Source organism: Martes martes, assembly GCF_963455335.1.
Source record: "Martes martes genome assembly, chromosome: 6".
Lineage (NCBI taxonomy): Eukaryota > Metazoa > Chordata > Mammalia > Carnivora > Mustelidae > Martes > Martes martes.
The window spans coordinates 42,604,609-42,625,253 of NC_137893.1; the positions used below are offsets into that span (position 1 = coordinate 42,604,609).

At 38.1% G+C, this 20,645-nt stretch overlaps 1 protein-coding gene across 1 annotated transcript in view; it reads right to left on the reverse strand.

Moving 5' to 3' along the window:
* Positions 1-5,437: 5,437 nt before the first annotated feature.
* ORC3 (origin recognition complex subunit 3) overlaps positions 5,438-20,645 on the reverse strand; it is a 61,803-nt gene continuing 46,595 nt past the window's right edge. Inside the window, exons 14-20 of the mRNA XM_080805767.1 lie at positions 16,964-17,097; positions 14,191-14,267; positions 12,839-12,939; positions 8,743-8,884; positions 7,268-7,384; positions 6,443-6,522; positions 5,438-5,870 (exon numbers count right to left, since the gene is read on the reverse strand). Of these exons, the coding sequence (XP_080661893.1) occupies positions 5,765-5,870; positions 6,443-6,522; positions 7,268-7,384; positions 8,743-8,884; positions 12,839-12,939; positions 14,191-14,267; positions 16,964-17,097 (757 nt within the window). The 3' untranslated portion in view covers positions 5,438-5,764. The remainder of the gene's footprint in view (positions 5,871-6,442; positions 6,523-7,267; positions 7,385-8,742; positions 8,885-12,838; positions 12,940-14,190; positions 14,268-16,963; positions 17,098-20,645) is intronic.

Below are 20,645 nucleotides of genomic sequence, written 5' to 3' on the forward strand. Positions count from 1 at the left end.
TAATAGGCTACTTACTGATTATCAGTAACTGTGTGAGGGAATGCCAGAAAATAAAAGATAAAGGCAACCTTTTGGATTTAGTTGTAATTACATGGACCCAATAACTTGAATACTCTAGTCCAAGAACCAACCACAGTTGATCTCAATGAGAAAGATCCTACTAGCTACCTAGGGATTCTAAATTCCTAGAGATCCCTGAAATTGCTTCTTAACAGATAAATAGCTACAGAATTCCATGTGCTAACAGTCATTCTTTTAGTAGAAAGTAGTACTGGTATGGTGCTATACTTAGGTTGCTATGAAGTGTTCAGTAAATCCCTGATTAACAAGGGCATGTGACCAGGTATAATTCTTTGTATTTTTGAGCAAAAATAGGCATATGCAATCTGAGAAGACTAGATATTGGAGATTTAGAATATCAAAATTATCTTTGACCTAGGGCAAGAACTTCTATAAAGAAAACGGTAAACAAATGGGACAGTGTCAGCAATATAAACTGGAGAGCTATTAGGAGAGATTCCCAGGTTCCAATCTCTTAGACTGCTATAGAAGTGCGGAGAAGAGGACTGTTGGAATCTGTTTAGGTGATCCAAGTACCCAAGGCTGGAAACAATTCTTTGTCTCATTTGGGTTTTCTTTAATCCCTTACTTCAAATTTATATAGTAGCTGGTGTTAATAAGCAAATATTCTTCTAAAGCACCTAATAATAGCGTGTCCCTTGTCTATTCCTAGACATGACTTTGCAGTTCTCTGTTCCATTTGCCCTAGGTAAGAAGTGTTAGATTCAAGCCCCTGTATCTTTCAAAGACAGTGTTTTCTCTATACTCATCTATTTTCTACTAGATCATTACCCAAAGCATAGTAAACATGCTATTTTAAAAATCTCCTGAGGGGTGCCTGGGTGGCTCAGATACTTCAGTGTCTGCCTGCAGCTCAGGTCATGATCCCAGGCCCGGGTTGGGTGCCCTGCTCAGTGGGGAGCCTGCTTCTCCCTCTTCCTCTGCCATTCCTTCCACTTGTGCTTTCTGGCTCTGTCAAATAAGTAAAATCTTAAAAAATAAAAAAAAAAAATCTCTTGAGGGGTCTCTGGGTGGTACACGTTGGTTAATGTCTTGGTTTCAGTTCAGGTCATGATCTTGGGGTCTTGAGATTAAACCCTGAGTCAGGCTCTGAGCTCGGTGAGGAGTCTGCTAGAGTTTCTCTTCTCTGCTCCTCCCTGTGCTTGCTCACTCTAAAATAAGTCTTAAAAAAAAAAATCTTGATCCTGTGATCCCTCTACTAGTTACTACTCTATTTTTCTGCCCTATAACCTTTACAGCAAAAGTCAAGAATTTTCTTACCTTCCTCTGTTGCCTTTTTTCACCATCTTTTATTAGGGGAAAAAATTCATAGGACAATCCAGTGATCCACTTAAAGTGAAAAACTGTTTTGCCATATTTATTTCATATGTATATATTTTAAACTTTCAAAGTGCACATGATTCATCTAAGAATAAGGTGGTTTTCTTATATCGATACCATTATTCCACTTAAAATACCTAATTTAATAACCAGTCCATATTTAGATTTTTCCCATTTGTTCCCCAAATGTCATTTGCAGCTTTTTATTCTCCCTGAAGCAGGATTTGATCAAGACTGTGAGTTTCTTGAATGTTTGTGATGTCAGTAATTCAACTTACATCACTCTGAGCTCCCTATAATAACTAAAAGTTAGGTCTAATGTTTTTATTTAAACCTTTTTGTAAGAGTACATCCAGTGTTATGGTCTTCATTTACATCACACAACGTATACCTTTTCCAGGACTAGTGATAGTTTGGACATTTGTTAGGTCATCTGATACCTGTTCCCTATCAGACATTTCTCCACTATTCTATTAACCACAAATGTTTTACACATTGCTAAATCTACATTTGACCTTGAAACACTCTTCAGTTGGCTTGCAAGATACCACCACACTTGCCTGATTTTCCTCCAATATATTGGCTGCTCCTTCTTGGTCTATCTGGTTCTTCTATGTAACTGTTTTTCCTTTTCCCTGCTCTCATTTTTCCAAGCGTTAAAACGTATGTGTCCCAGAGTTTGGCCTTGGGCTCCTTGCCTCCTCTGTTCATACTCAGTTTGGTGATCATATCTAATCGTAGAGATATAAGATTATATTCACCTCTCTATGGAGACATTTCCACTTGGATATCTAACAGAGGTCTCAGAACTTGGGTCTAAAACCAAACTTATTTTTGCCTCTTAAACTGTCCATCCTGATCATCATCCCCAATCAGTTAATGGCATCTCTATTCTAGTTTCTCAGCCAAAAAACAGTCCATCTAATCTTGGTTCCATCTGAAGTCTCACCATCTTTATTATAAGATCATGTCCTATTCAGTGATTGCCTAATTGGTCCTTGTTTCATCTGTATCTCCTCATCACCTGGGATATCCCACCCAGTCTGTTCTCATAGCAGAGTGATTGTTTAAAGGTCTAAGTCTTTTACTGAGAGGGCTTCTTAAGTAAAAAAGACTTAGCGGGGGCACCTGGGTGGCTCAGTTGGTTAAGCCGCTGCCTTCGGCTCAGGTCATGATCCCAGGGTCCTGGGATCGAGTCCCACATGGGGGGGGGGGGTCCTTGCTCAGCAGGGAGTCTGCTTCTCTCTCTGCCTCTGCCTGCTTGTGTGCACGCTCTCTCTCTCTCTGACAAATAAATAAATAAAATCTAAGAAAAAAAGATTAAAAAAAAAAAGACTTAGTGGTCTACAGGGCCCTAAGTAACATGTACTCCACCCCACTTTATTTAATTCTAGTCTCACCTGCTCACCGTGCCTATCCCACACTGGCCACCTCTGCCAATCCTCCCATATAGCTTGATACTCCTGCCTAAAGACCTTTGTTACTGCTGTTCTATCACTTACAGTGCATTTCTCCTGTAATAAAACTTCATGGGTAAATCTTTTGTCAACTTTTGAGTTCTTCAAAAACTTACCTCGATGACACCTGCTGTGACCACTGTTTAAACTGTAGCATGATATCCTGTTTTTTTTCTTTTTTTTTTCTTCCCCCGTAGCATACTATATAATCATCCGTTCTGCTCTCTCTGCTAGAATGCAATGAGGGCAAAGATCTTTGTTCATGGAAGTGAACAGTGCCTGGAATAGTGCCTCAAGCATGGTATGTGCTCAGTAAATAGTTTCTGAATGAATTTCAAATTACTTCAGGGTTTTCAGACTAGTATTTCATTGAACAGAGATTTAGTGGATCAGAATATCCCATTTGTAAAGTATTTTGCAAGAGGTTTGGATGTTGAGTATTAAGAAACAGACACAGAATTGAGGTGAATCTTAAAACAGGGCTGGCTTTGAGGGGTTTGTGCTCCATAATGGTCACAACAAATGGGCTTCATGGCCTTTAATTTTGTAGCTTTTTTGGGTATTCGCTATAAAAACAGAACAGTTTCTATCCTGCTCTCTTACCTAATCTTTAGTAAGAAAAAGTGGTTCACTATATGATATGCATTTTGGGAGCATGAATTCAACTAAGTGCCAGCAGGGCTACTACTACTTGGCGTGCCTCAGAGATCAATCTGGTCTGTAGGAGGCCAGTTCCTCTGACTCTTAACTGTGTAAGCAATTTGCTATACAAGTCTTGCTGAAATTCATAGTTTTGGGTTTTTTTTTAAAGATTTTATTAGTTATTTGACAGACAGAGATCACAAGTAGGCAGAGAGGCAGGCGGAGAGAGAAGGGAAGCAGGCTCCGGCTGAGCAGAAAGCCTGATGCAGGGCTTGATCCCAGGACCCTGGGATCATGACCTGAGCCGGAGGCAGAGACTTTAACCCACTGAGCCACCCAGGCACCCCAAATTCATAGTTTCTAATCACAGTTTTCTCTGGTGCCTACAGGGTACCATTTGAAAGCTGGAAGAAATCACATTGTAGACATTGATGGTGTCTTCATATTAACAAGCACGAATATTGGAAAACCCATCGCCGAATGCCTCACTTAAATAGGCAACAGATGGAAGATGCTCTAAGTCACTTATACGTTCTTTTCCCCAGATTTTATCAACTGTTAATCAAAAATGAAACACGTGAGAGGACACTTGACTGGAGGGGAAGGACTATAGTATATTGAAAAAAAAAATACGGAGCGAGTTGCTGTGAAGATAAGTCATGGAGACTTCACAGAATAGAAATGGATTCTCTGTTATAATCACACCCATTTGGCAGAGGCCTTTAACACATGGATTCCAAAGTGTCAAAAGCCTCTATTTGTCCAGTTTCTTCCTATATGGTGGTGATGTTTGTGTTTGCATATCATAAACTCCTTTATTTCAAAGCTGACAGCTCTTTGTGTACATATGTACATGTATTTACTGCTCAGTAAGAAATCCTGGCATCTTTTAGATGAAGATGAGAAGATATTTAGCTCAGAGTAATGCTGTTTTGGTAACTGTCTTTCTCAGAGCTCTACAGGGCTAGATGCTTTCTGTTCTGGCATGCAGTTCTTTATTTCTGGTACCTTGGGATTTCCCTCTTTTTGAGCCTGGCCACATCTGACAATTTGTTTTTGGAGCAGGAAGAGGGGAAAGCAGCAATTAACCATTAATGTTGTCTCAGCCCATCATGTTGCCAGAGGACAAAGATGCTCTATACTATATATGTCCTTTACACTCTGGAATTGAGGTTTAAGCTATCAAATTTCTTCATAATAAATTTTAAAATAATTAATTATACATTAAATCTGTCCTCAAAGCACACACACAAAAAGGCCTACAATTACATAGTACTAATGTTTGCGACCCATAGTACTAATGTTTGTGACCCAAATTCTTAATGAATTTGGATGTTTTCCTTGTGGTCATATCTGCATGATAATTTTGGTAAGTTAGTGAATACTCAAAGATATATCCCAGCATTCTCATGGGAGTAGAATATTAAATAATGCACTTGGGGGTATCTTTGTTTCACTAACTTGATGAGTTCTTGTCATGAAGAGATCCATCCAGATGTCATTTCATTTGGGTTTTACTTTTTCCTCATTTGGATTTTTTAAGATTGAGATGTAATTTGTAAAGGTCTTAGAGGCTGTACAACTCCATGATGGGTTATCCTAAAGTAGAATATAATAATATATATATATATAATAAAGTAGAATATAATTTATGAATTATATTCATATATAAATTCATATATATTCATATATATATTCATATATATAATTATATAAAGTAGAATATAATTTATGCCTTTAAGCATAAAGCTGAAGAGCTTGGGATTTTTTAAGTTTTTAGGCTAAAAACAATAGAGCAGCAGAGGCAGTTTTAGAACCTATATAGTCACCTAGGAGAAATCAACCTGTAGGATATTTATCTTACTTACTACACAACTTACTAAAGTGAGGAATGCCAGTCCAAGAAGCTGGGGCAGCAAGAATGAGGGATAGTAAATCAAGTGTAACACCTGGATAAAGGAATTTATTACCATTATAAACTATGTATATGCTCAAGAACAATTTATAATTTAGTAATGACTACGAAAATTACAGTGATAATGTGGGAGAGGTTTTAGTTACAATGTAAGCATGTCATTTGCTGGGTTTTAAAGTACTCCAAAGGTGTCTTGATATATTCCTGTTTGGGGTTAACAGTCTACTTTCTGATCAGACATTACACAAGGATTACACGCTTCTTGCCAGCAGTCTTCTGGTGGTATGTAAATATGACTGGTCTCCTTTTCTCTCTTAATGTGGTATTTCTGGCTTCATTCACTGGCTTTCTAGCAGCCTCCCCATGTTAGCCTCGCCACATGGTCAGTCTTCTGTTTGGTAGGTTTTATAAATCCTAAAAGTTCTAGTTCAGAAACAGCTCTAATAAACCGAGCACTGGAGGCTATGGTTAAGGAAATTCACCACATTACGTTTTTTGACATAAAGAAGTTAAAATCTCAATGGTAAAACATGCTTTGTTAAACTGAAGTACAGTTCAAATACATATGCTAAATTAAACTAAAACCCTTACTAGAAAACATCAATGTAATTAGAATCCACTTTCATTAAGACATGAATGGTAAAGTACCTAATGCTTACCTAATTCTAATTTTTCATAACACTATGAAACCTGCTTCCCCTTTAACTTCTAAAAGTATATAATCACCTTAGAAAAATAAAGAGAATTTTAAAATGACAGGTTTTGGACATTTTTGCTGAATTCTGGAGTATGACCTTGATAGAAGTTTTAGACCAAATATTTTATATTTGGTCTTATTTTAGATTAAATTTGGAATGGGTATTTAGAAACAAGTTATTCTGGGATGATATGTATTAGTTTTAGTATTAACAAGTAATAAGACTGTTTGGAAAACGTCTTTATAAATCTATTGTTGGTCTAGAGAAACTATAAAACTTATACTCCATGTATACTCAGACATTACAGAACTGGTTTGTTAAAAGGATACTGGATAATTTCATTCCTTTCTTCTGAGGTTACAGAACTTGCATCCATTTTTTCAGCAGCTGTCACAACTGTTGCAAAAGCCTTTTCAGAGACGAGACAGAAGAAAACAAAAATCTCTACCATTGCCAGATATTTTTTATTGCACTTGATGACTCTGTAAGGAGCCAGGTCAAGCTGCTGGAGCTGATAGCTGGCATATTTTAAAAATATTCTACCAAATTTCAGATTCTCAAAACTTCTCATTCTTAGAAGGTGTCAATTACACATATTTTTTTAAAGGTGACATCTGTTAAGGCCTTCAACAGAGTTAACTTTGTAATACTCTTCTGAGGATGGAAAGAAATTATTTATCTTAATCTTCCCTTGCTTTGCCAAGTATTCATTGTACTTCCTGATTGCTAAATCTGTTGTACAGTTACTCTGATATTTTTTTTCTTTTTTGTGATAAAGGAAAAGCTAGTTAATAATACACCTTTATTTTGTGGAAAAACAGAACCAACCTAAACTGTTTAGCTTTTGCTTACTGTTAACTGTGGGGTTAGATCATGTACTTATTTTGACCTGGCATGCATGCAGAATTGGCTTGGTTGAGGAGTGTAGAATCAGAGTGCAGGGGACTTGGAGTGAGACTATTGAGCAGTTAGCTGCTTTTCTAGAAGAGATTTTACAGTGTGAGGTGATTTATGCTTCCCAAACAAAAGAAGAGGGCATTAAAAAAAGAAAAAAAAAATGAAAGATGAGTTCCAAAGTCCCAAAAGTATAAGAACCCTAGGAGAACTGTCACCGATGGTTAGACAAATAGCTTACTCTGTTCGCCATGACCTACCTCTGACCAGTCCACAAGGTTGATTAGCCTGCTACACTCGAGGTGCAGTTTATATGCTATGCAGATGTCTGGGGCAACATTTGGAATGCAGCCTTCTTCACTCTTCAGTGCTTCATTCTAAAAACAACAGTAAACTTAGATGACTACTTTTTAGAGATGATCAGGAACAGAAGCAGACATTAATGAATCCCCAAACTAATTTAGTAAGCCAGTAAATGAAGTCCTTTTGGTTTCCTTTATTTAGTGAGTTGTGTTTACTCCCCCAATAGTTACCTAGTTCTTATTTAGAATTAGGTCTTCGTTATAATCCCCTTAGCTCCTGATCACTAGAAGAATACCTGGGATCAGAAGAAAAGCCCATTTTTCATTTTAAGCAAATTATTAATTTTTTATTTTAATCATACACTATTAATTTCTGAGGCCCTAATGCATTTCTGGTTTCCGTAAAAAGTTTATGGATTTCCTGGGGATTTTCAGTAAAATGCCACTCCAACATTTGTGATTATAGCAATAATTACACCCTATTAATACCAACATCACTACCAAGGCTGTAAGTTAGCTCTCCGAGAAAAGACTAGGTTGTCAAATGCTGCAGATTCTAAATAATCCCTACGAAAACAATCAGTGTGTGTTTGCTTTTAAAGACTGATTTATTTGGTGGTGGGGCGGGGAGCAGTGGGCAGAGGGAGAGGGAGAAAACCCTCAAGGAGACCTTGCACTGGGTGTGAAGCCCAACTCACAACCCTCAGATCACGACCTGAGAGGAAATCAAGAGTTATCACTTCACCGACTGAGCCAGCCAGGGGTCCCAACAATCGGTGTTTTTTAAATTTATTCAGAATCCATGGTTATTAAGAAAGTGTCTCACACAGACATACACACAGAGATTGTAATATATCCTCCTAAAGACTCCTAAAATCGTACTAGATCTCTTCTGTGACCTACCATTAAAGAAAAGAATTTTAATTTGTGGTTTATATAATAAAAATATTTTGTTCTTTAAATATAAAATTATTCAAGCTCTCCACTACCACCATCATTGAAAACCACTGACTTATATTTTCCTATTCAGTATTAGCTTGTAATGCTTAGCATGCTAGCTTGAGTGCCTTTTTGGAATAGGAAACCAGTACACTGGAACATTCTTTGTAGATTTTATGAAGTCTAAATAATTTTTCCAAAAAACCTGAAACAGGGGCGCCTGGGTGGCTCAGTGGGTTAAAGCCTCTGCCTTCGGCTCAAGTCATGATCCCAGGGTCCTGGAATTGAGCCCCACATTGGGCTCTCTGCTCAGCAGGGGGCCTGCTTCCTCTTCACCCTCTTTGCCTACTTGTGACCTCTGTCTGTCAAATAAATAAAATCTTAAAAAACAAACCTGAAACAGGTTCGTTAGGACTGCAAATTTACAGTATTTTTGTGGTAAATAAGGCCTGCGGTGTGAACTAAACTTCCAGAGTGATGAATCTGCTTCTTACCTTGAGATAATAATAAGGGTTGTTGAGCGCAGTGTGGAGGGCAATTCTTGGCGCCGCGTTCAGATGCTCCCGCAGGGTGTGGGCGGCGCTGAAGTACACCACCTCATGCAGGGGCTGTGTCTCTGGTGGCAGAAGGTATTCTCTGAAACAGCCAAAGTGAGGTATCCGCTTTTAGATAAGCACACGTTTATGTTCAGTATAACATCTTTGTCAATCCTCTGTGGAAGACCGAGCAACGAACTTAAAAAGCAAAATCAACAACCAGAAACAAACAAATGAAACAAAAGTCAAAGAGCAAAGTTAGTACAGGTTCACTCAGAATTGTATCTCTTCCATGTAATTTTTAAAACTCACATTCACTTGAGTTTAAGAAACCGTATTTTAGTTCTCAGTTAAACCTTTAGGAACGAATGCACCTAAGTCACATTTCTGCTCAAAACCTTAAAGCCAGAATTTTTTTCTTTTTTTAAAGATTTTATTTATTTATTTGACAGAGATCACTAGTAGGCAGAGAGGCAGGGAGAGAGAGAGGAGGCAGGCTCCTCACTGAGCAAAGAACCTGATGCAGGACTCGATCCCAGGACCCTGGGATCATGACCTGAGCCGAAGGCAGAGGCTTTAACCCACTGAGCCACCCAGGCGCCCCAAAGCCAGAATTTCTTGAGTATTAATGAATACTTTCTTAAAGTAATTATTTAGAAAACTGAGATAGCCACATTCCTTACCACAGCAGACATTTAACTCTCGACAGTGTTTAAAAACATGCCTCAGACCTAGAATTAAGAATTTAGGAAATTCTTTTCGGATCACGGAAAATGTTTTAATCGATTTGTTTCACAGAAATGGTACCTGGAAGGTTTTTGTATGTTAGAATTAAATTTTACTTTAAGAAGGCAGAAAAGGCTATAAGTTTTAGCTTTAGAATACTGGAAAACAAGCAAATTGTTCATCATTAAAATTTCAGTTAGACAAACCACTGTAACTTGGGTTTTTTCTCCAATTTATGAGTCAGATGACAACCTAATTTTAATGAAATCTGAACTTAGGAAATAAAGCATTAAAAAGTTCACTTTCAGTGTCTAATGAGCCTATGAGCTTGCCTGTGCCATGACAGCGACATCACTCTTGGGTAGCCTGGAGGGAGCAAACTGGAAGGGAGAAACTTCAGCAAACACAACCCAAAGGTAAGAGTAATATGTCGCTAACTTGAGTAAAGTAGTTAACTCACATGCCTTCATAAAGATTTGGGGGTTAGTCCAGTACTGGGCTTTAAATATTTTGCCCACATGATGGATTTCTGTCAGCTCCTTTTCCCACCAGGTGCAGGCAGAACAAAGCAGCTGCCTCAGCCCAGCCACCAGGGAAATTACCGTCTTCCTATGGATCCTAGATTTTTCCCATCCTGGGAGAAAATCCCACTATACTTGTTCCACCTGTGTGGTCAGTGGCTTTGAGGAAGAGAGGAAGAGGAGAGGTATTAACCATGTACATCACTCCTCCCCATCTCAAGAGAACTCCTGGCCCCCTGCTCATTCCACTTGTAAATGCTGCTGCTCCATCCCTAGAGTTAAGCAGAATAAAGCCCATTGCAAAAAAGCATATGGGTTTGACTTAGCCCTAAGGATTCAGCATTCTCTACCTTAAGTACTGCTAACCTCTTACTCAAGATTACTTGTTAATTTAGCGGTAGCCTATGACATGGGTTTTGTAACATCAACTGCCTCCCTAGCCAGCTAGCTACCCATTTGTAATTTCTGACCGTAAACTCTTCTACACCAACCTCAGGCTGTTTCTTCCAATCATTATAATGACTGTCATTAAAAGACCCCATTGAAGTCCTGCTATGCAATAAGGACTGGAAATCAAACAAGGCAAGCAGAGTCAACTTCAGAAAAATTATCTCACATTTGTACTCTCTGCCCTCTTTAGCATCTTTAATGTTTAGAAATTTAGGTAATTCCTGAGGCAAAAGGACTTTCTGGATCTCATCGAAGAACCTCCATCAGAGGCAAAATAAAATATTTGCCTATGCTTTGTTCACACTGGCTGCTACATTAGTTGGCCACCACCAGTGACAAAACATCATACATGAGAATTTGTGTCCAACTGCAAATGTGGAAATGAGCAGAGATCTCCTGCAGCTTACCTGCTGTGAGAAGAAGTAAGCAACGAGCCCAGCACTAGAGCACTGCATGGTGCTCATTTTGGATTCAGATCAGAGTTCACAAACAAAAGAGAGATGGTTCTGAGGAAATGGGTAGAGGGACCACTTAGTATCAACAAGGGCTGCAAAGCTGAAGCTTGCATTTTGATGAAAACAGTAATGTAGAAAGTAGCACTTTTATTCTCTGTTCTCAGGAGTTTCATCAAGAGCTGTTCATGGTGAACTGGGAACCCCGGCTCTTGGAGTCTATTGCTTATATTTATCTTTAACGAACATCTTTTCCCCAGGACTCTAAGCTCTATTCAAACACATGTGATGTGGCCTCCTTGAAGAAAGTCAGGAGAGATGGAGAGGCACTTCTGTTGGACATCTCCAGACCAGGACTGCGTGACCTTCCCAAAGTCCTAGCTTCTCTCTGGGTTTTAGCTGCCACATGACTCCTTAGGTCTGTTTTAGCTCTAACATGCTACAATCCTAATCTCTTCCTGCCTGGGAGAGTCAATCTTGATAAAATAGTAAATCCTGGTATGGAAAACTCTATGATTTAACACCACAGCACAATCAGTCATGCTCACCTTTATTTCAGTAACTTCTCAGAAAGGTTAAAAAGTCACACACAGGAGAAAGATCATGGTCAAAGAGCAGAAGGAATGGTTGTCTGATTTCAGAGCCTTCAATTTGGGATTTGCGGGAATTCAGAAAGGAACCTGACATTATAGGCCAGATGTCAGGCCTATAAATTATGCTAAAATACACTATAATTTTTTTCAGCAATCGCAATGGTCACAAGTTGGTAAAAGAAAGGAGCCAGATACTTGGGCAAGAAACTACCAGAACAGGAAAGCCCAGCAGGGCAAGGTTAACTGTATGAGTTCTAAAAGGTCAATTCTGGCCAGGACACAGTTCAGTATATTGCACTGCATCGCTCGTACATGACACATTTCTCATTTTAACCTTCCTTTTGTCACATTTGGTTGATCATCTGGACCTCCTCCATGGCATTAGTAATTTCTCTCCAATGATTAGGAACAATGACCCTGTTCCCACATTGTCCTAGAAATGGAACTTTTCACTTTTAAGAAGACAGGTAATTTATCAGAAAACTACTCTGTCTTCAGTGACTGAGCTGTTCTTTTCAGTACTTGATTATATTCAGTGCCTAGCCTGCTGTTTGAACTGCTGTTAAAACACAGAAGCAGCAATGACAAGTAAGTTTTTTCCTATTTTTTAACTATTAAATCATTTTGTTTTTCACATTTCTCTTTTTCCTATAGCATGTCCCAACTGCTTGAAAGGCAGCTTTTAGGTGGGTAATTTCACACACCTACATAAAACTGCCTTTTGGGAAATCTGTGAATTAGAATGATCTGGGTTTCCCAAAAAGGAATCCTATTTTAAAATACAGGCAGAGCTAATGGACTTCTAAATTACTATGAGTACATTTCTCAACATGAAGGTAGTCCTCATAAGATGCACTGCTATTCCTTAGAATGCAAGTCCTTTACTCGGGATAAAAGAGGACATTATGGCTAGCCTGCTCTGTCTTCTGGACTTGGCCCAGATCCAGCATTCTCCCAGCAAAGACAGAACAAGGATAAAGCGCAATGCACTCTGTTACTAGAAAGGGGAAAAAACACTCACTTTCTGTTTTCACCCCCATCCTACCCCCCACTCCAGCCTAATGAACTAGATCAAATATGAATTGTGTTCTTGAACTGGCAGTAAGGGACTGAACTAGTCATTTGATCAGACATCTTAATAAGGATGACAGATGAATCAAAATTACAATTCTAAGCTGTGTAGAGGGACCTGAAAAGAATAAAGACTATTCTAATTTAGGAGAAAGTGCCCTGGTCTGGCTACGGACAGCTGTCACTCCAGTGTTGTTGGGAAAATAGCCCGACTTTTAGCTTTTAAGAGCAACAGACTCACCTCACCAGACTTTCAATGAAGTTGACAACTTTTTCTCTGAGTACTTCAAACCTGGTCTGCTTCTTACTTGTTCTTCTTAATTCCTTCATTTCCAATAAGGACTATGAATGAAAGAATATATTCTTTCTGGTGATTCTGCAACAGAAAATTCCTCACAGGGAGTGCTAGGTCCATAAACAGAATGTGTAGAGAATGAACCAGATCAAAATGGGTTTTGATTTTTAAGGTCTAGAAAGAATCCCTCCTAAGTGTCTTGCTTCAAATATGTATCAAGTAGATTTTCAGGGAAAGAGAAAAAGGATAGCTCACTTTATTGCTATCATGGTAGAGTGCCCCCAATCCACAACCCCATTACTTCAGTTAAGAGAAAGAGTTAACACTCAGAGGAAGACAATTATCATATGATCTCTCTGATATGAGGAATTTGAGAGGCAGGGCAGGGGGTTGTGGGGGGAAGAGGGAGAGAAAAATGAAACAAGATGGGACCAGGGAGGGAGACAAACCATAGGAGACTCTCAATCTCAGGAAACAAACTGAGGGTTGCTGGAGGGGAGGGGGATGGGAGGGATGGGGTGGCTGGGTGATGGACACTGGGGAGGGTATATGCTATGGTGAGTGCTGTAAAATGTATAAGACTGATGATTCACAGACCTGTACCCCTGGGGCAAATAATATATTATATGTTATTAAAAAATAAAAAGAAAGAAGAGACTTAAAAGAAAAAGAAACAAAAACAGCCTTAGCCTTTGTCCATCTAAATAGAATAAATTCAGTGTGTTCTGTCTTGCTTTCACTGAAAGCGTACTCTACATTTAACATAACTTGGTATTATGGTACAAAGAAGGATCTTTGCTTTGACAAAGAAGATCATAAACTTAGAAATATCTGAAAAAGATTATGTTGGACATACTGTGGCTCAGTTTCTACTCTCTACTGAATATGCATTTAAAAAAATCAAGAAAAGGATCTAAAATTAATGGATTAGGCTCTTTTGGGTTTCTCTGACCAAATAAAAAAAAATACCTCAGATAAATAATTAGATTCCTTTTGGCAAGAGTGTTTCCATTTTTTCCTTACTAGTAGTTGATTCTTTTTTTCTCTCTGAGGCTAAAGGAACAGTTCCCACCTATGTTGGCTAGTAAATTCCCCTTTAGTAAATTCCACTCTTCATAAATACAGAGTGAGGACGGCAATGGACCAGATAAACAGGATGTTCAATTTATAAGTGAGTTACAAAATCTGCTTTGTTGCTGGTTGTGGTTTAAAAATAAAAAACAAAAACATTTAGGCAGAGCTAATCTAGAGCACACACGGAAAAAAAGGAGTGCCAAGATGCAGTTGGAAGAAGTTACCTTCTGAAGATGATAGAGGTCTGTCTTCTGAAGTCCCTTTGGCTGTGACCCAGAAGTATCTTCTTCTTCTTTGGCTTCTAATTTTTGATAGAAAACCAATATATAGCAACTAGGGTAAATCTATTCAAGTCAAAGAGAACAAGTATTTCTACTACTCCAAGGGAAATAAAGTTTCATCTATTTTCTTCCAATGTGGCAAGGCATCAAGGTCACATCAAATTAATGATTTCCCCCAGAAGCTGAAGGTCAATACATATTATATAATTATGTCACAGAGATGGCTTCAGCAAACCAGCAACTGGATTTTAAAAACATGACCACAATGAAAGCAAAACAAAGGTACATACAAAACCCCACAAGCCAAGAGCAAAAAACTCCAATTCTTTGTGCTGTTATAAATGGCTTTTTAAGAAACAAATTTAAACTGTATTCCTTTGATTATGCCAAGACTGTAAACAACACAAACACACACCCTGACAAACCCAGCCTCAACCTTCCAATTCACTATTTTTGACACAAGGCTACTTGAGTATGAAAGAGGTAGTGTGTAAAAGACTTGAAATAATCTACTAAAACAAAGTGCACCATAGTTCTTTGGCAAAAGGAACAGAAAACCGTATCTGGTAAAAGGTGTCGTTGTGCTTCTAGAGGGCATGAGGCTCTAAAAAACCCTTTCCTTGTAAGGGCAGGTTTTAGGAACCTCACACTCACATGGCTTATTTGGACCAAATCTAAGACAACAGGATGTGACTGCAGAATCTGCATCATTCTCAGTCAATTTCGCCATGATGCGTAATTTCTGGTTCAAGAAAGATACAATATAAGATTAAAATATCTAATAAATTCTTTGTCCCATTTCATTAACACATAGCAGAGCCTTAAAAATAAATCTGATATGACATTCTGACCTACTTAACCCTCCAAATGTAATTTTAAATCCAGACTATAAAATGTAGCAAGTGTTAAGGAACCAGAAATAGCATATAGCCAAATATTTGTACTTGTCCAATGTGGGGAGTTTAATTTCACTTTATTATTAACAATGTGTCATTTTGAGAATAAAGAAATACAGATATTTCTTCAAGACACTGGTTTTGCTCCAACTTGTAAAATTCTTTACCTTTTGAATGGTAATGATCTTAATCTCCAACCTTCCCATTTCTAAAAGCTGCATTCCTTTATTATTTAGTATGCCACAGAATTTGTTTCACCAACTTGTTAATTTACTGTGCTATCTGAAGTTTTAATTTAGACAAATCTGAATCCAATTTTGTAAAAGACTGAAATTTACCTAATTTACTTATATTAAGTCTTTTACCTAATTTGTGTCCTTAAGGGTGTCCCCTCACTGTGCTAGTGGCCACGGTTAAGGGGCATTTAAATTATGAATGAGAGAAAAAAAGACAAAACAAAACAATGAGTTGGTTTAAGAGAGGTGGGCTCTAGCCTGGGCGCTAGCACTAGCTACCTGTGGGATCCAGAGCAAGTTACATCCTCTTCCTGGGCTTTAGTTTCTGTTTGTAACCAAACTCAATGATCTCTATGATACTAATTTCTAGTCCTTTAAAATTTTATGATTTGAAAAATGGCTTGGCTCATGCTGTAGTGCAAAAGAGCAGCGCCTACAAAGAACCTGAAGCAAACCTCTTACTACTGTACTTCCTCATTCTCGCTGCTCAGGTCACTCCAGGCAAGCGAACTGTCTCTTTGTCTTCCACTGACTAAGCACTCATCAGGTACCTAGCATTGCAGCTGTGGACAGATATGGAGGGAGTTCAGCAAAAGCAGTTTCCTTTAATCCAAAGGATTCTCAAGACAAAGGAACCCTTGCCAAACAGAGAAAGGATTGATACAGACATTCCAAGCGAAGTATTTTCACCATGCCATGTCTCATCTATGGGCTTACATACCAAGCTGCCTCTTTCCCTCACCTCCCAAATTACAATTTCCCTCTAGGGGGAAGTAAAGGGTGCACACTTGTTTTGTTTGTTTTACCAAAAGAATGCCATCCTTTAGTGCCAGAAAAGAGCAAGAGCCCATGAAAAGTGAATGGTCAGGATCAATCCATGGTGCCCTATGAGAACACAAAAGTCTGGCTGCATTAGAAAACAACCTGATTACCTATACACAATCAGGCTATGCCTGCACTCAGCAAACAGAAATGATGGCGTGGCAGTCAGGCAAAATCAAGGAAACTATAACACTCCAACACTGGGGGAATGCCAGGCTGCCTCAGTTCGTTTAGGACTGAAAGACTCCAGTTTTCATAAATCCGATTAAAGCCGACCTCATGCATATTTTGGTAATCAGCATACCAATGAGCCTCATTGCTGTGAAAGTGGTTCACAGCTATTAATTTTTCAGGCTTACAAATGATTTATGCAGTGTTTTTGAAATCTATAAAGAACTTGATGAAATGCTTAAGAAAAAAACATCTAAAAGGAGTCCTTAATTATGATGCCCTGCTACTCTCTCCAATCTTTTTGATTTTTTGTTTTTTTTTAAGGTAAGTCCTCTAAACTGTCCGTCTGGAGGAAGAATTTTTTTTTTCCCTGCCCATTTGATGCTTTTATTTTTTAAACCAAATCTGGAAGAGAACGATTTGTCTTATTTGTGCTGGTCAGGATATGACATTCTGAGGGTTGGTATGCTGACTGACTGTGAACTACTTTATCTCTTCATCTCTGAAACATCAGGAAGTGGGATTTTTCCACGTTATTTTATTTAAATGACTGTCATAACCAGTAGAATTGGCAAGATACTATATTCTCACCATCAAGACTCTGAAACTGGGCCAGAAACTCCTGTATTCTCTTTGCTGTGTTCTCAAGCTGCTTTTCAGAAGAGGACTTAAAAACCTGGAAACATTTCTGAAGTATGGTCATCAGTTCGTCCTTTGCCAACATCCTGGAACAGAATCAGTGACAGGAGATATACTGTAACTGGAAAATTAATATACTTAAAAAACACTGTCTGCATATTAAATGTTTCAATGGTGTAAATTCTTCACTAGTAGCTACCAAATTTGGGGGAAGAGATCTTCTTCAACATATGTGACATTTCAGAAGTATTTAGAAAAGTTCTCATGATGAAACCCAACTTAGAAAATGTACAGAGCTCCGTGCTCACAGCCTGAGGGCAGCACGTACATTACGTTTGTAATACGGAGCAAGCTACTAAACTCCTCTGACCCTTGGTTTCCTTGTCTATAAAATGGAAATAAGAATTCACGTATCTCACAGGTTAGACAGAGGCTTAAAAATTAAGTGAGAAGATGCATTTGAAGACTCTAGCACAGTGCTTACCACCTAGTAGGCATTTAAGGTTAGTGTCCCTTACCTTCAGCTCTAAGTATGAGACAGAATGTCTGCTGAGGATACAACACACAGGCTACATGAAAGTTTGTTTGAAAGGATTAAAAAAAAATCACAATAATTTCTCTAATTATTACCATTTTAGCTATATTTTACATCTTTTATGGGGTTTATGAACATCAGTCAGTAAATCCACTAAACTTTAAAAGAGGTAAGCAATTCTCTGTGTTTTATATAGCACAGGTGGAATGGTTGTATAACTCATTTAAGGCCACAGAGGAGATCTTTGTTAGAAATGGAGAGAACACAGTTCTTCTAAAATTAGGATCCCGTTCTCAGAATCATTACTTATAGGATATCTCCACTAAGATCATATTCAGTAACAGAATGAAATGGAATTAGGTCAATATTAGTAACCATTAAGTGCCATGACACAAGTATAAAAATTATTCTCAGCAAATGGACCTAAGTAATGAAGACTATGATGATTGTAAGTTCTTATATTAATCATGAAGGAACACTCAGACAAATCCAGAATGTGGGCCATTCTACAAGATAACCACCTTAGGTTTGACATTTTTCATAATAAAAAACCTGGGAAAAATACTAATATTACTAAGTTAGCTAAAAGATAGTAAGGGACGCCTGGGTGGCTTAGTGATTAAATGTCTGCCTTCAGCTCAGGTCACGATCCCAGGGTCCTAAGATCGAGCCCCGCGTTGGGCTCCCTGCTTGGCGGGAAGCCTGCTCTCCATCTTCCACTCCCCCTGCTTGTGTTCCCTCTCTTGCTGCCTTCCTCTGTCAAATAAATAAAATCTTTAAAAAAAAAAAAAAAAGAAGATGTAAAGCTAAGTAGACTAATAAGACTATTGAGAAATTAAGCTGGTTGCTTCAACTAAAATTTAAACCCAAACCTAAAAATAAAAAAAAATGTCAAACAGCCAATAAATATGGAAACTGGTAGGTAGGGGTGGACAAAAGTAAACTACTGCCCAGTTTTAAGAAAAAGTACAAAACCTTCTCTTCCTCCTTCCACAACAATAAAATATTTATCCAAAGTATTAGTCATCTTTACCTGGGAATGAAAGGCAACTAACAGGTCAAAGAAAATTAAGCCAACACATTTAATTCTTGATTACATTCGACATTATTTAAAATGTTTGGCTTTTTGTTGCCTAGATGGAATTAAATTGTTGAGAGTTAACTCAAAGTCAGATACACTTGAACAATCTGTTATACCTAACCTTTAGCCCTACTCAAATAGCCAAGATCAGCATTTTCCACGTCCAAGGAACCACTGGCACAGGCTTGCTGGGAGGGGCAGCAACCTGAGAACTAGCGGCCCAGGCTGCAGGCAGCCCCACCTGGCATCTGTTTGCAGCTTAGAAAACGGAGTATTGAGGTAGGCAAAGCCCAGCCTATTACTCCACTCTCAGAGCGCAAGAAAATAATGGCATTATGTCATATAATTTTGAAATCAAACTTTATAGTCATAACTTTTAATGTGGCATTTGCTTGGATGGGGTAGATCCTTCACTTCAGATGTAAACTTCTAGGAATTCAGAAAGTTATTACTCTTTTTATTATTAGCCAAAGACAATGGTCTCGTAGTTTCCAGAGTAGCAAAAGATCTTAAACTTATCCAAGTACTCTTTGGTTTAATATTAAACAAGACTTGAAGTAAGGCTAATTAGAGCTAATAATGTGATCAACACAATAAAATCATCAATTAAATTTTTTCAATCTAATTATACATATACAAAATCAGCATAAACCTGCCTATCATCACTATTATCTAACATCATTCTAGAGTCTAGTTGCTACAACAAATTAAGAAAAAAGAAGTGGTACAACCATTAGAAAGGAAGATGTCATTTATTATTTGCACACATGGGCGCCTGGGTGGCTCAGTGGGTTAAAGCCTCTGCCTTCGGCTCAGGTCATGATCTCAGGGTCCTGGGATCAAGGCCCGCATCGGGCTCTCTGCTCAGCGGGGAGCCTGCTTCCTCCTCTCTCTCTGCCTGCTTCTCTGCCTACTTGTGATCTCTGTCTGTCAAATAAATAAATAAAATCTATTATTTGCACACAATGTGACTGTAAGGTTAGGAAATCTAAAAGAACTAAGTATTAAAGACTGTGAAGGATGCATGGGTGTAGGACATGTATACACATACACCTGTGTCAGGGCCTCACATATAAATGTAATGCATTTGATACAGAACTATGTAATGGAAAAAGGGGCATGCTCAAAATGGCAACAAAAACTATATAAACACAGCAATGTACTTTACAACAACTACATAAGACATATAACAAAAAGAAAGCCCTGAATAAATGGACATTTTTAAGTTCTAACCCCCAATACTGTACAGAAACAAATTCATTCCAAATTAATCTATACCTTTAATACATTTTGAAACAAAATTCCACTGGGTATTTCTTTAAAACCCAACAAAATTATTCTAAAACATATCTGCAAAAATAATCATTCCTAAAAAGGGGGAACAATGTGTATATACTTCAGTGTGTGTAGTAGGGCTATGAATTTATCAAAAGGTGTAAGATACAGTGATTAAAATCAGACAGTACTTTGTAGGAATGGACAGGCAATAGTGAGAATAAGAGTCTATAAAGAGCTTGAGGAATATATGGGAATTTGATCCCATAGCATTTCTAATCATGGGATAGGATGTACTGGAAATAACTAGTTTGAGAAAAACAGATTACTACACCTTTTATTACATCTATTTCAGAGAGAATAAAAATGCACGTATGACATGGGGGTGGGGAAAGAAGCAGCCCATCAATTTTAAGATACTAGAAGAAAATGAAGATATTTAACCCTTGTAATATCTAGGATCAGCAAGAATGTGGGGAAACAAATACTGATATATTGCTGGCACAAGTGTACCTTGGAAAAATACTGTTATTTTAGACCCAGAAAGTCTGTCTGTATGTATGTATGTACTCTGTGGAAATAGTTATACAAACGTATCAAAGCATTCAGCCTTGGTGACTACTGTTAACAGTGAAGAATTAGAAAGAACCTAAATACAAACTGATCTGAACCAAGTCTGCCTTGGCATCCATGTACCGCACCTCAAGATACAGTCTACAAGATGGTAGACTATTAGATGCAAA